General features: G+C 40.8%; 1 protein-coding gene across 1 annotated transcript in view; it reads left to right on the forward strand.

The window, feature by feature from the left end:
- Positions 1-14,525, forward strand: part of LOC128636300 (astacin-like metalloendopeptidase) — a 231,116-nt gene that overhangs the window by 198,886 nt on the left and 17,705 nt on the right. Inside the window, exon 8 of the mRNA XM_053689331.1 lies at positions 10,931-11,046. Coding sequence (XP_053545306.1) covers positions 10,931-11,046 — 116 coding nt within the window. The remainder of the gene's footprint in view (positions 1-10,930; positions 11,047-14,525) is intronic.

Below are 14,525 nucleotides of genomic sequence, written 5' to 3' on the forward strand. Positions count from 1 at the left end.
CTGACAGAGCTAAGGTGGGATTTCTCATCTCGTTACTCTCTGACACAGCTCTTGCCTGTGCTAATCCCTTGTGGGAGACTAATAAATCTGTGATTTCAAATTACCCAGAATTTGTGGCCTCCTTTCGAAGGGTATTTGATGTTCCGACTCGCTCCTCCTCTGCTGCTAAGCGACTCATGTCCATTCAGCATGGTATAAGATCTGTTGCTCAGTATGCCATTGAGTTCCGTACGCTTGCCGCAGAGGTAGGTTGGAACAATGAAGCCCTTGTTGCCGCCTTCTTTCATGGGCTCTCTGATTAAAGACGAAGTTGCTGCCAGAGATTTACTAGAGGATCTCGAGGCATTGGTGTCTTTTTTTATCCTAATTGACATCAGACTCAGAGAGAGGCCCTCTTTCAAGGAGCGCTTGTGGAAGCCTCCTGTTCTATTGTCTCCTACGTGTTCGTTCCCACCCATGCCTCCCTCTCCTCCCATGCCTCCTGGTCCCAAGTCACCAGGTACTGCTGAGCCGATGCAGTTGGGATTCACGCATCTCTCCACGGTGGAGAGGGCCTTTAGGAAGAGGGAAGGGCTCTGCCTCTATTGTGGGTTACATGGCCACCTTTTGAAGTCTTGTCCTACACGGCCAGGAAACACTCACACCTAAGGTCCTGTTGGGGGAAGACCTTGGGTGGTTTATCCTCGTCCCCGGAACCGCTAAAGGAGAAACCTTTGTCACGGTTGTCCTTTCCTGGGTGGACTCCTCCATAGTCACCCAGGCTCTTGTTGACTCTGGTGCTGCGGGCTATTTCATTGACAGTGCTTTTGTATCAAAACACTCTGTTCCTGTTTCGCCTCGGTCTGTTCTGCTTGCTATTGAGGCCATTGATGGCAGGTCCTTTCACTCCGCACTCATTACTCACAAAACTGCTCCGTTATCCATGGCTGTTGGGGCTCTCCATTTTGAAACCCTCCAGTTCCAGGTGATAGACTCTCCGCATTTTCCGGTTGTTCTGGGTTATCTCTGGCTCCAAAAGCACAATCTCAGTGTTGACTGGTGCAGGTCCAAAATTTTGTTGTGGTCTCTGCAATGTATTTCCACTTGTCTTCAGAAACTAGTTCAAGTCTTGTGCACTTCTTCGGTATCTCAATTGCCAGAGGAGTACCGAGAGTTCCTAGACGTTTTTGACAAGGTGAGTGCCGGTACGTTGCCTCCTCACAGGGCTTACGACTGTGCCATAGACCTGCAACCCGGAGCCATTCCTCCTTGGGGCTGGGTTGGTCTTCCGTCTATTCAATGTTTTTTGGGGTTCGCCAATTAATATAGAAAGTTTATTAAAAACTTTTCTTCCTTGGTCAAACCTATCACAGACATGACCCGTAAAGAGAATGATCCACTCCATTGGTCACTTACTGCCATTAAGGCCTTTGATAGTCTTTAAACTGCCTTTGCTGCCACTCCAGTTCTGGCTCATCCTAACCCTGCCCTGCCTTTTGCTCTTAAGGCCGATGCATCTGAGACTTGAGTAGGTGCCCTCTTGTCTCAACTTCCTACGCCTGATGGTTCCTTGTATCCGTGTGGTTTCTTTTTTAAGAAATTGTCTCCAGCGAAGTTGTACTAGCGTGCCAGTGCTCATTCTTACTCATCACAAGAATTTAACTTATCTATCTGAAGCAAAACGTTTGTCGCCCCGACAGGCCAGATGGGCGCTATTTTTGTCTCGTTTTAATTATTTGGTCTCCTACCTGCCTGCTAGTAAGAATGTTAGGGCTGATGCCCTCTCTCAACAATTTTCGCCTCTGTCCAAGTAGGAGTCTGTACCTACTCCAGTTATACCTCCTGACCATATTTTGGCTACCATACATACTAATTTGACTTCTCCCTTGGGGGAGGAGATCCTGGCTGCACAAACCAATGCACCTCCTGAGAAACCTAGTGGTAAGTGTTTTGTTCCTGAGAATCTTTGAACAAAACTTTTGCACACTTACCACTATCCTAAAGCTGCAGGTCACCCAGGCAAGTACCAAATTATTTGGTCTGTCACTCGACAATTCTGGTGGCCAGCTCTTTGTTCTGATGTTGCTGCGTATGTTGCCTCCTGCTCAGTTTGTACACAGAATAAGACTCCTCAACGTCTTCCTGTGGGTCTTCTTCAACCTATTGCTAATGGTGAGCATCCTTGGACACATCTTTTCATGGACTTCATTGTCAAGCTCCCTGTTTCCAATGGCAATACTGTTATCCTTATGGTGGTTGACCATTTTTCTAAAATGTCACATTGCATTCCCTTGAAGAAGTTGCCTACCACTCAGGAGCTTGCTTCAATTTTTGCCCGGGAGGTCTTACGTTTACATGGGTTACCCAAGGAGATAGTGTCAGACCGGGGTAGCCAGTTTGTCTCCAGATTTTGGCGTTCCTTTTGTGCTCAAATGGGGATCCAGCTTTCCTTCTCCTCTGCATATCCCCCTCAATCCAATGGGGCTGCGGAATGGTTTAATCAAGCTCTGGAACAGTTACTCCGTTGCTATGTCTCAGATCACCACAATAATTGGTCTGAACTGTTACCTTGGGCAGAGTTTGCTCGTAATAGTGCTATTAATGCTTCCTCCAAGTTATCCCCATTCATGGCGAATTTTGGGTTTCAATCATCCTTGTTGCCCGATTCATTTATGTCTCAGGGTATTCCGGCTTTGGAGGAGCATCTCCGGCAACTCCATTCCACGTGAGTGCAGATTCAGGATTGCCTTCATCGTTCTATGCAGCGCCAAAAGTTCCAGGCCGATTGTAGGCATCTGCCCGCGCCTTCCTACCAGGTTGGTGAGAGAGTTTGACTGTCCTTCTGCAACTTGAACCTTTGTGTGCCTTCCAATAAACTGGCTCCCCGTTATGTTGGTCCTTTTCGAATACTCCGACGGGTCAATCCTGTGGCCTACGCTCTTGACCTTCCTCCTGCAATGCGCATCTCCAATGTTTTTCATGTCTCCCTCTTGAAACCATTGGTTTTAAATCAGTTTACCAATGTGTTGCCTCATCCCCGTCCTATCTTTGTTGACAACTATGAGGAGTATGAGGTCAGCAGCATTATTGACTCTTGTATGTCCAGGGGCAGCGTACAGTATTTGGTTCACTGGAGGGGCTACGGTCCAGAGGAGCATTCATGTGTTCCCTCCTCTGATGTTCATACTCCCGCCTTCCTCCGTGCCTTCCATGCTCTTTTCCCCAATAAGCCTTTTGTCCTCCCGCGGGGGAGGGGTCGTTGAGGGGAGGGTACTGTCAGGGATTTTTCCCTTCTTTGTTTGTCATGTGCTGCTGGCAGCCATTTTACTCACCTTTCTTGCTGACTCTGGTGCATACTGTGTGATGCTGCTCATTTCTTGCACTTCCTTTTATGGCCAGACTGGTGTTCATCATCAGTGTGAGACAGGATGCAGTCTCAGAATTGTGATGTCATCACTTATTATTTAAAGGGCCTCTGTTCAGTATGCTTTGCCCTTACATTGTCTCAGACCTGTTTGTGAGAGCTCCTGTGTATTACCTGGCTGTCTGACGTCCCTCCTGGTTCCTCATCCCTGGCTTGTTCCTGACTCCGCTGTTCTCATTGTTCCTGATTTCGGCTCGTCTGACTACTCGCTTTGGCTCCTGACTCGGCTCGTCTGACTATTTGCTTTGGTTCCTGACTTGGCTCGTTTGACTACCAGCTCTGGTTTTGATTCCTGGCTTGTTATTTGTTTTATGGACTTTATATAATTTTTTGCTATTAATAAAGGTGTGATTATTTTTGCACTTCTCGTCTCAGTCTGATTCCTGGAACCCTGATAAAATTATTGCATTCCAAGTTTTTGATGATCCTGTAATTTGTAATTAAACTCACCTGTATCAATTAACAGGTGCTGGCAATATAGAAATGACACCGGCGACCAATTAAAATGGTGAAAAATTGAGTCAACCTTTCTGTTGTGTGTCTCTGTGTGCCACATTGATCCTGGAGAAGAGAAAGAACAGCAAAGAATTGTCTGAGGATTTGAGAACAAAAATTATGGAAAAGCATGTACAATCTCAAGGTTACAAGTCCATCTCCAGAGATCTTAATGTTCCTGTGTCCACTGTGCACAACATTGTCAAGATGTTTACAGCCCATGGCACTGTAGCTAATATCCCTGGACGTGGACGAAAGAGAAAAGACTGCAATGAAGTATTGTTCGAATGGTGAATAGAACCTTGATCAACTTCCAGACAAATTAAAGCTGACCTTCAGGCACAGGGTACAAATGTGTCAGCTCGCACTATACTATCAACATCTGAATAAAAAAGGACGCTATGGTAGGAGACCCAGGAGGACCTCACTGCTGACACAGAAACATAAAAAAGCCAGATTGGAGTTTGTCAAAACATACCTGAGGAAGCCAAAATCCTTTTGGGAGAATGTGCTGTCGACAGACGAAACAAAATTACAGCTTTTTGGTAAAGCCTATCATTCTACTGTTTTCAGAAAAAGAAATGAAGCTTTTAAAGAAAATAATACAGTCCCTACAGTCAAACATGGTGGAAGTTTGCTGATGTTGTGGGGTTGCTTTTCTGCTTCAGGCACTGGATGTCTTGACTATGTGCATGGCATTATGAAATCTGAAGACTACCAATCTGAATTCTGTTGTGCAATGTAGGGCCCAGTGTCAGAATGTTGGATCTCCATCAGAGGTCATGGGTCTTACAGCAGGACAATGACCCAAAGCACATGTCAAAAAGCACCCAGAAATGGTTTAAGACAAAGAGCTGGAGAGTACTGAACTGGCCAGCTATTAGTCCAGATTTATATCCAATAGAGCACCTGGGAGAAATCTCAAAAAAAGCAGTTGGGAAAAGGAACCCTTCCAATCTGAGATACCTGGAGCAGTTGGCGAAAGAAAAGTGGTCCAAATTTTCAGTAGAGAGGTGTAAGAAACTCATTGATGGTTACAGGAAGCAATTGATTTCAGTTATTTTTTTCCAAGGAATGTGCTACCAAATATTAAATTGAGGGTGCCAATAATTTTGTTGAGTCCATTTTTGGAGTTTTGCGTTGAATGTGTCAGATTTGGCTTTTTTCTCTCCACTTTTTTGTGTCATACCAATACAAACAAAAAAAAAATAAACATGAGAATGCCTAAATATTTGAAATTGCAACTTTTTTATGGGCGAAGTGGTGCATTATCTGACCATAAATGTGTGTATATATATATACATTATATATATAAATATATAAATATATATATATATATATATATATATATATATATATATATATATATATATAGATATATACAGATATATATAGGAATATTTATTTATAAATACTTAAAACATATGTACCTATGTGCATTGGAATGTGAACATTTTACAGTAAATACACAGTATAACAACTTCATTAAAAATTAATATTGCATACATATGATTTTACATATTTTCATCTACTTAACGGCAAAGGGCTCCAATGCACTTAAATACATATGTTTACATATATATACAAATAAATATATATGTGTATAAATATACAGTATATCTGTAAATACATAAATTCACATATAAATACATAAATACATATGTACTTTTTAATGTATTTTTGATGTTTTTTGTGACTCATTTTTGCTTTGTGAAACAGTTAATCACATCAATGGTGCTGTTTCATGTATTTTAGGTTCATACTTATCCATAAACTAAATTTAATATAAAAAAAACCCTGATGAAGTATAATGGATTATGAAATATACATGTACAACCATTATAACATTAAGGGTTAGATTACAAGTGGCACCCTAACTTTTGCGAGCAAGTGATATTTCAGCTTTTTGTGTGCGTCGAAAATAGTGCACTTATTACAAGATAAAAGTAAACACATTTGCTTGAGCGCAATCACGATTTGCACTCGTCAGGTTAGTGCGGTGCGATTGAAGAACTCACGTATAGGGTAGTTAGTTATACAACCACAATTCCAAAAAAAGTAATTAAGTAAGGGTAATTTGAAAATTCAATTCACCATATACACATTCACACATTATTTGAAGTTTTACTTTGTGAATTTAATGTATTCTTGAAAATATACACTCATTTCAAATCTGATGACTGCAACACATTTCAAAAAAGTTGGTACAGGGGAAATTTCGGACCAAAAGTGATGTGACAAGTTGAAATAAGAAGGTGATGTGAAACAGGTGAGGCAATTGTGTAATCATAGTATATAAGGGGTCTCCAAAAAAGGCCTAGTCCTTCAAAAGCAAGTATGGGTCCAGGCTCACCAAGCTACCAACAAGTGTTTCAGCGAATAATCCAACACTTTGAGACACAGCTGTCATAAACTAACCCCTATACTCAGGTTGTGAAAGATTACCAATGATTAAATGTCTGCAGGATTGTATATGAGAGGTACACTAACAGATACCTATCAGCAACAAACTGCTATTTATATAGTGCAAGATCCAGACAATTAATAATAATCTCAGAGGAGAACAGTTATAGGCGGAAGAGAAACTTTGTATTTTGTTAAAGGAATCTTACACAGGAGAGTTAGGAGGTAAAACTGAATATACATGAGAACTTCTGAATTAATGATGCTTACCAGTAAACTGCTGGGCAGAGCAGGTAATGCTTATTCACAGTTAAGAATTCAGACTCGGCAAAAGCAACAATATAGAAGGTTTAAGTACAAACCGGGAAACAGTTCACTGGGGGGAGCGGCTGCAGCTTGGCAGTGAGACTCAGAGACGTGCAGTGAGGTCAGAGGCTGGTGAGGCACTAGATATATTACGCCGGAGAAACACATGTACAGAGGGCCGCAAGTACCCCCAACAGGGCAGGTTTAAATGATAGCTGAACCAGTGCACAGGTGACATAATCAGGTGATGGGTGAGAGCAAGTTAGTAACCACTGAGTTACTGATCAGCTGATTACTTCACCTGTGCACTGATTCAGCTATAATGAAAACCTGGCCTGTTGGGGGTACTTGAGGACCATTGTTGAGAAACACTGCACTAAACCACCAGCTCATCGGAAATGTATTGATTACCTGGAGAATAAAGCACACATACTCTGCTCACTGACACCCACACACACTCTGCTCACATACACACTCACTCAATTCTGTGGCACAGTTTCAGTTACTAAGCAATTAGAATGATACACAATCTCTTCTCTATTCACTACTGTATTGTAAAAATAGAAATAATTTACCATACAAGTTTTACACAAAGGACAAGTTATCAATACTGCCAACACAGCTGCTGCAATATGGTTTCAAGAAATGCATGTGCACATCCCACTTAGGTATGCTCTTCAACAAAGGACACCAAAGGATACCAAAAGAATGAAGTACATAATAATAAACGTAAAATATAAAGTTTATTTATTTATTTTTTTGTGCAATTTTCTATCTGAATGATGGAAATGTAATTATGACTTTCATGTTCCTTTCAAAAGCTAATTTGATTTGCTGACATGGGGCCAGTAACAGTTGATGCTAATTCTCAAAATATAAATAACTAGAAAAGTCTATTAAAATAGCATGCTCTACCTCAATCATGAAAGTTTAATTTTAAATGTCTCCCTTTGACTATGTGTTTAACTAGTTACTTTACAGTGGCATTATTTCTAAAAACATTTAACTGCAATAATTACATATAGTTTTTAAATGACTCATTATCTCCTTTTTATTAATATAAACTTGTATTAAAGCAGCACATATTAAAACACAATGCAACAGCTTTCAATTGATTTGTGAATTACAAGTTAACAGCAGTCTTTAAATAAATGGAGACACAGAGAAAAATAAAAATAGATACTGCATCCTCTGACTGAACAGCCATAACATATATGGAGTTTGTACCTAATTAAATCAAATAACCATGAAAAAGGGAGGCTTAGCAATATTCAATGTCAAAAACTTTAATTTAAATAATGTGGACACTGCACACTTAACTTCAAACTTTGTGTTTTAAATTATGGATTTAAATTTGAATTGACCCTTTGACTTCCTGTCAGTATTGGGTTATGCTCACTTACTGTCCCCCCCTGTTAATGAGCTGTATCTGAACACAATTTGTGAATCACAAGAGATGTAGAATACTACTTTACTCTTCTGCTTGGTGTCATCTGTTCTTAGGTTACCTCAGCTTCCAGTTGTGTCACATGACCCTGCTCACTGCATCCTCCTTCTGATTAATCTATATATCCTTCACTTGCTAGGAGGCATCAAGAGGGGTGCCTCCTATTGGTCCCAATTTTTGCTACTAATATATTGACAGAACACAGATGGCGCTGCAGCACAGCTTTTCCTTTGACCCATGTACGGCAATGGAGAGAAGCGTTCCTGTACCTGCCTCTCCATAGCATTACATGGGGGGAAAATATTTTTTTTGGACTTTTTTTTTTTGTTTTAATTAAAATTTAATTAAGCTTTGGCCACATATGGCAGGGTAGGCACTGCCTCCCCTGCCTCCTATGAGTGCACGTCCCTGGTGAGACTGGTAGCTGTTTGGTGTAGGCGGCAACAAAACATTCGGTAAATGAAGCTTCTGAACATGAGCCAAATGGTTTGCTGGTGAGAGAGCCATTTTGGAATAATGACAATTGGAAAATCCAATAGGAGAGCGCTGAACTGATTGTTAGCAATGGTCAGGCAAGTTGTAACAACACAGCTAATGGTAAAAAGTTTAGCATACGGCTTGGATAAGACTAGGGGGCATATTTATCAAGCTCCGAATGGAGCTTGAGGCCCCTTGTTTCTGGTGAGGCTTCAGGCTCGCTGGAAACAGAAGTTATGAAGCAGCGGTCTAAAGACCGCTGCTCCATAACTTGTCCACCTGCTCTGAGGCGGCTGACAGAAATCAACTCGATCGAATACAATCGAGTTGATTGACACCCCCTGCTAGCGGCCGATTGGCCACAAATCTGCAAGGGGCGGCATTGCACCAGCAGTTCACAAGAACTGCTGGTACAATGATTAATGCCAACAGCGTATGCTGTCGGCATTTATCGATGTGCAGCGGACATGATACGCTACTTCGTATCATGTCCGCTTGCACATTGATAAATATACCCCCATGGATTAACACATAGGTTGAGAGCTCTGATCTAGACAATATCTAAGCACTTAATTGGAGGTGCGAGTGTGTTTTAAGAGGTATGTGATGTCAGAGGAAAGGGGAGGTGTGCAGAACTTAAAGGAGACGATGTAGGTTACATGACAACAACATTACCAAAAGACAAATTGGTAGGATTTTGGGCATTTCACAATATAATTTAAAGATTCAAGGAATCTGGTCAAATCTCGGTGAGGGCAAGCCCGAAAACCACTTATGAATGTGCGTGATCTCAGATCCCTCAGATGTCACTGTCTCAAAAACCGTCATGAGTCTGTAATGGATATTCTGACATGGGCTCGGGAATACTTTGGTGGTAAACCTTTGTCAGTCAACATCATTCACTGTTGCATCCACAGATGCAAGTTAAGGCTTTACTATGCAAAGCAGAAGCCTTACATCAACACTGTCCAGACTTCTCTGGGTTTGATCTCATTTGAGATGGACAGTAGCACAGTGGAATCATGTTTTTTTGTTTTTTTAAACTTTATTTATTGTCCAGATCCATCACACACATAGGAAACACAATTACTGTAATGAGAATCCACATAACAAGAATAGTTAACAAAATGTCTCACACCGCAACTGCAGAGCAGGACAATAATGCCAAGATATTTGATTTTTCAAGTTTTTCAATGTTTTCTTAAAAAACAAAACAGAATGAAAAATAAACACACAACCAAAATAAGTTAAGCTAAGGTTGGAACCACAACATTTCTAGAAATATACTCTCAGTACAGCAATATTTGTCTTGAAAGAAGATATTATTATAACAACAAGTTCTTTGTTCTACTTGCTGAGATGGAGATTTAGGTTCCGAGGTTCCACATATTAATATAAACTATAACATAGGTATCAGGCAGTATTGTGAAGACACCATCTGCCACGTAAATTTTCAGTGAGAATAAATAATACGTTTTGAAAGGATTGTAGGGATTTGTATCTTAGCGGCCCAGGATAAATAATAGGTAAGATTTCCATTTATGTGGAATCATGTTTTGTGGTTCGATGAGTCAACATTTCAAATAGTTCTTGGAAAAAAACAGTTGTCGTATTTCCCGGGCAAAAGAGGAAAAGAACCATCCAAGCTGTTATCAGCATCAGGTCCAAAAGCCAGTGTCTTCATCTTTCTATGATTTCCACATTCCTAAGACCCTGAAGCAGAACTATTTGACACAGTATTCATGGAGTATCTTATCAACCTGGTGGGGCTCTATCCCAGGATATCTCATCCTTTTATCTCATCCACATATTTCACTCTAATATTTACTAGATCTGACCCCTTGTAACTTTTTAATGCAAATTTTTAAACATTTTTTATTAGATAGTGTTATTGAGTTTTCAGTGTAACTGTACTTTTAAATGTAATATTAATGTTTTTATGTGCAACATTTTAGTCAAGCGCAACAGTTAACCAGAGCTCTGAAGACGTTCTATCCTGAAGCGCGTCTAATTCAGTTGCTCTCAAGCGAACATGCTTACACATAAATTTGTAATATGTTATCCCGACGCACGCAATGAGCTGCAATAAACTCCTTTTCATTTGCTTATAAGAGTTAGCACTCCACTCTCAATCTAGCCCTATATACACATAGAGGGTTTGCAGCAGACGTGCAAAATTTTACTTTTTCCTATCCTTAATATTGAGTGGACTACTAACGTTTCCCCTCTGGGCTAGTAAGTTTTAACCCCTGACTAGTAAACTATAGTGATATAGTGAGAAAATGCTTTTTAATGGTATTTGGAATTGACTACTTTGTATTGAAATGCAACTATTAGGTACCTTTAATCCATGGAAACTAAACACTTTTCTTGGCATACACCATCTTTTGTCTTTGCAGATACATGTAGCTTTTTGCATGCTGACTTGGAAGGGAGCATACAATCAATGAATTACCCATCTCATTATTCAAACAATGTCAACTGTGTGTGGCTGATCCGGACACCGTATAATAAGGTAATAGCACAACCTTTTACTGAAATTGCCTCTCTAGGTCAACTGGAAGTATATAATTTCACTTCGCAACATTACTTGCAATTCCTACATTGTGCAAGATTTACCTCTGATTAGCACCGACAGCCCTTTGCCGGATGAAAGGACAAATTAAAACGTGGCCAAATGACAATGGGTTTACATAGGGACCAGGTATTTTCCAAAAGACATTTTCAGTGGAAGGGTTAGTTACTTTTGTCTTTTATGTTACTAGCATGGAGAGCGCTATATCACTGCACTTTGTTTATTACTTAAATGGTGGGGGGTAAACCGCTATGCTACTTATAAAAAGAGTGCAAAATGGTGGTTAAAATACTTCTGTACAGCAGAAAAGTGGACAGATTTTGTGTTCCTAGGAAATACTCCACTGACCTTAAATGTATACAGGTGCATATGTTTTGCCATCGCACAAAGCGTTCTTGCTCCCTAATTCTATTAACCCCTTAATGACCAGTGCCGTACCCTGTGCGACGCTGGTTGTTATGCCCTTAAGGGCAAACAACGTAACCTGTACGTCGCTGCAGTCCTGGGCTTCTCTCTGCTGCGACCTTGCTCAAAATAGTGAGAAAATGCTATTTCTGCATGCCCCACGAGTGGGGCACTGCAGAAATAGATGTTCAGAGTTACAGATGCAGAGAGGGCCACTCTGTGGCCCTCTCTGCATCGGACAGTGGTGGTGCCGATCGTTGGTGGGTGGGAGGCTACAGAGGGAGGCGGCCCATCGCTGTAGGGGCGGGAAGAGGGTGGGGCTGATTGGAACAGCCAATAGAATGTGAGCTCTATCCTACTGGCTGATTGGATCAGCCAATAGGATTGAAGCTCAATCCTATTGGCTGATTGCATCAGCCAATAGGATTTTTTCACCTTTTATTCCGATTGGCTGATAGAATTCTATCAGCCAATCGGAATTCAAGGGACGCCATCTTGGATGATGTCACTTAAAGGAACCTTCATTCGGGAGGAAGACTTTGAAAAGGATGCTCTGCGCCGGATGTCTTGAAGATGGAGCCGCTCCGCATCGGACGGATGAAGATAGAAGATGCCATCTAGATGAAGACTTCTGCCCGTCTGGAGGACCACTTCTGCCGGCTTGGATGAAGACTTCTCCCGGCTTCGTTGAGGACTTCTTGCCGATTGGATGAAGACTTCTCCCGGCTTCGTTGAGGATGGATGTCCAGTCTTCAAAACTGTAAGTGGATCTTCGGGGGTTAGTGTTAGGCTTTTTTAAGGGTTTATTGGGTGGGTTTTATTTTTAGATTAGGATTTGGGCAATGCCCATACAAATGCCCTTTTCAGGGCAATGGGGAGCTAAGGTTTTTTAGTTAGAATTTTATTTGGGGGGTTGGTTGTGTGGGTGGTGGGTTTTACTGTTGGGGGTTGTTTGTATTTTTTACAGGTAAAAGAGCTGATTTCTTTGGGGCAATGCCCCGCAAAAGGCCCTTTTAAGGGCTATTGGTAGATTAGTTTAGGCTAGAGGTTTTTTTTTATTTTGTGGGGGCTTTTTTCATTTTGATAGGGCTATTAGATAAGGTGTGATTAATTTAAATATCTGATAATGTCTTTTTTTATTTTGTGTAATTTAGTGGGGTTTTTTTGTAATTTAGGTAGTTTTATTTAATTTAGGTAATTTATTGTACGTGTAAGGTTAGGTGTTAGTGTAACTCAGGTTAGGTTTTATTTTATAGGTAAATTTGTATTTTTTTTAGCTAGGTAGTTAGTAAATAGTTAATAACTATTTAGTAACTAGTCTACCTAGTTAAAATAAATACAAACTTGCCTGTGAAATAAAAATAAAACCTAAGCTAGATACAATGTAACTATTAGTTATATTGTAGCTAGCGTAGGTTTTTTTTATAGGTAAGTATTTAGTTTTAAATAGGAATTATTTAGGTAATGATAGTAATTTTTATTTAGATTTATTTTAATTATATTTAAGTTAGATGGTGTTAGGGTTAGGGTTAGACTTAGGTTTAGGGGTGATTAAATTTAGTATAGTGGCGGTGACGTTGGGGGCGGCAGATTAGGGGTTAATATATGTAGATAGGTGGCGGCGATGTTAGGTGCAGCAGTTTAGGGGTTAATAACATTTAACTAGTGTTTGCGATGTGGGAGTGCAGCAGTTTAGGGGTTAATATGTTTATTATAGTGGCGGCGACATTGGGGGCGGAAGATTAGGGGTTAATAAATATAATGTAGGTGTCGGCGATGTTGGGGGCAGCAGATTAGGGGTTAATAAGTATAATGTAGGTGTAGGCGATGTTGGGGCGGAAGATTAGGGATTAATAAGTATAATGTAGGTGTCGGCGATATGGGGGGCGGCAGATTAGGGGTTAATAAGTGTAAGATTATTGGTGTTTAGACTCGGGGTTCATGTTAGGGTGTTAGGTGTAGACATAACTTTTGTTTCCCCATAGGAATCAATGGGGCTGCATTACGAAGCTTTACGCTGCTTTATTGCAGGTGTTAGACTTTTTTTCAGCCGGCTCTCCCCATTGATGTCTATGGGGAAATCGTGCACAAGCGCGTAAAACCAGCTCACCGCAGCTTCCAGCAGCGCTGGTATTGGAGTGCGGTATGGAGCTCAATTTTGCTCTACGCTCACTTCTTGCCTAATAATGCCGGGTTTTTATAAACCTGTAATAACAGCTCTGAAGGAAAGTGAGCTGGGACAATAACGTGCACGTTAGCACCGCACCCCTCATAACGCAAAACTCGTAATCTAGCCATTAGGAAGGAAAATGCAGCTAACTTTGACATCTACTTCTAATTTTTAATTTAAACTAAGAACTTTTGCATTGTCTCTGTATTATGTATTTATTTGCATTGTCTCTGTATTATGTATTTATCGATTATGTTATTATACTGTGTTTAGTGGCCCTTTAATTAAATGTAAAAGCCCAAAGAAAACATTTCTACAAGAGATCAACAGTTGCAGCAAGCAGACAAGGGACATAACAGAGAAGAGAATAGTGGACTAGCAAAATGAAAATGAGGGGCCTAGTAAATTGGTGAAAGAGGCCAAGTAGCCTGGAAAGCAGTTGCTTTTTTTCCTATATCAATTTGGTTTTGGTGATCAACAGTCATTATTTGTCGTTAACTGTTCTGTTGGAAAAAATGGAGATCACTGTAGAACACTGGAAAAAGCCAAAATTACACCTAGATTACGAGTTTTGCGTTAACAGGGGTGCGGTGCTAACGAGCAGTTTTCCCTCACCGCTCACCTACAGACAACACTGGTATTACGGGTTTTTAGAAACCCGGCGTTTGCCGCAGAAAAGTGAGAGGAGAGCAAAATTTTGCTCCACATCTCACCTCAATACCAACGCTGCTTACGGTAGCGGTGAGCTGGCAAAACGTGCTTGTGCACAATTTCGCCATAGGAATCAATGGGGGAGAGCCGGCTGAAAAAAAACCTAACACCTGCAAAAAAGCAGCGTAAAGCT

Source organism: Bombina bombina, chromosome 7, assembly GCF_027579735.1.
Source record: "Bombina bombina isolate aBomBom1 chromosome 7, aBomBom1.pri, whole genome shotgun sequence".
Taxonomy (NCBI): Eukaryota; Metazoa; Chordata; class Amphibia; order Anura; family Bombinatoridae; genus Bombina; species Bombina bombina.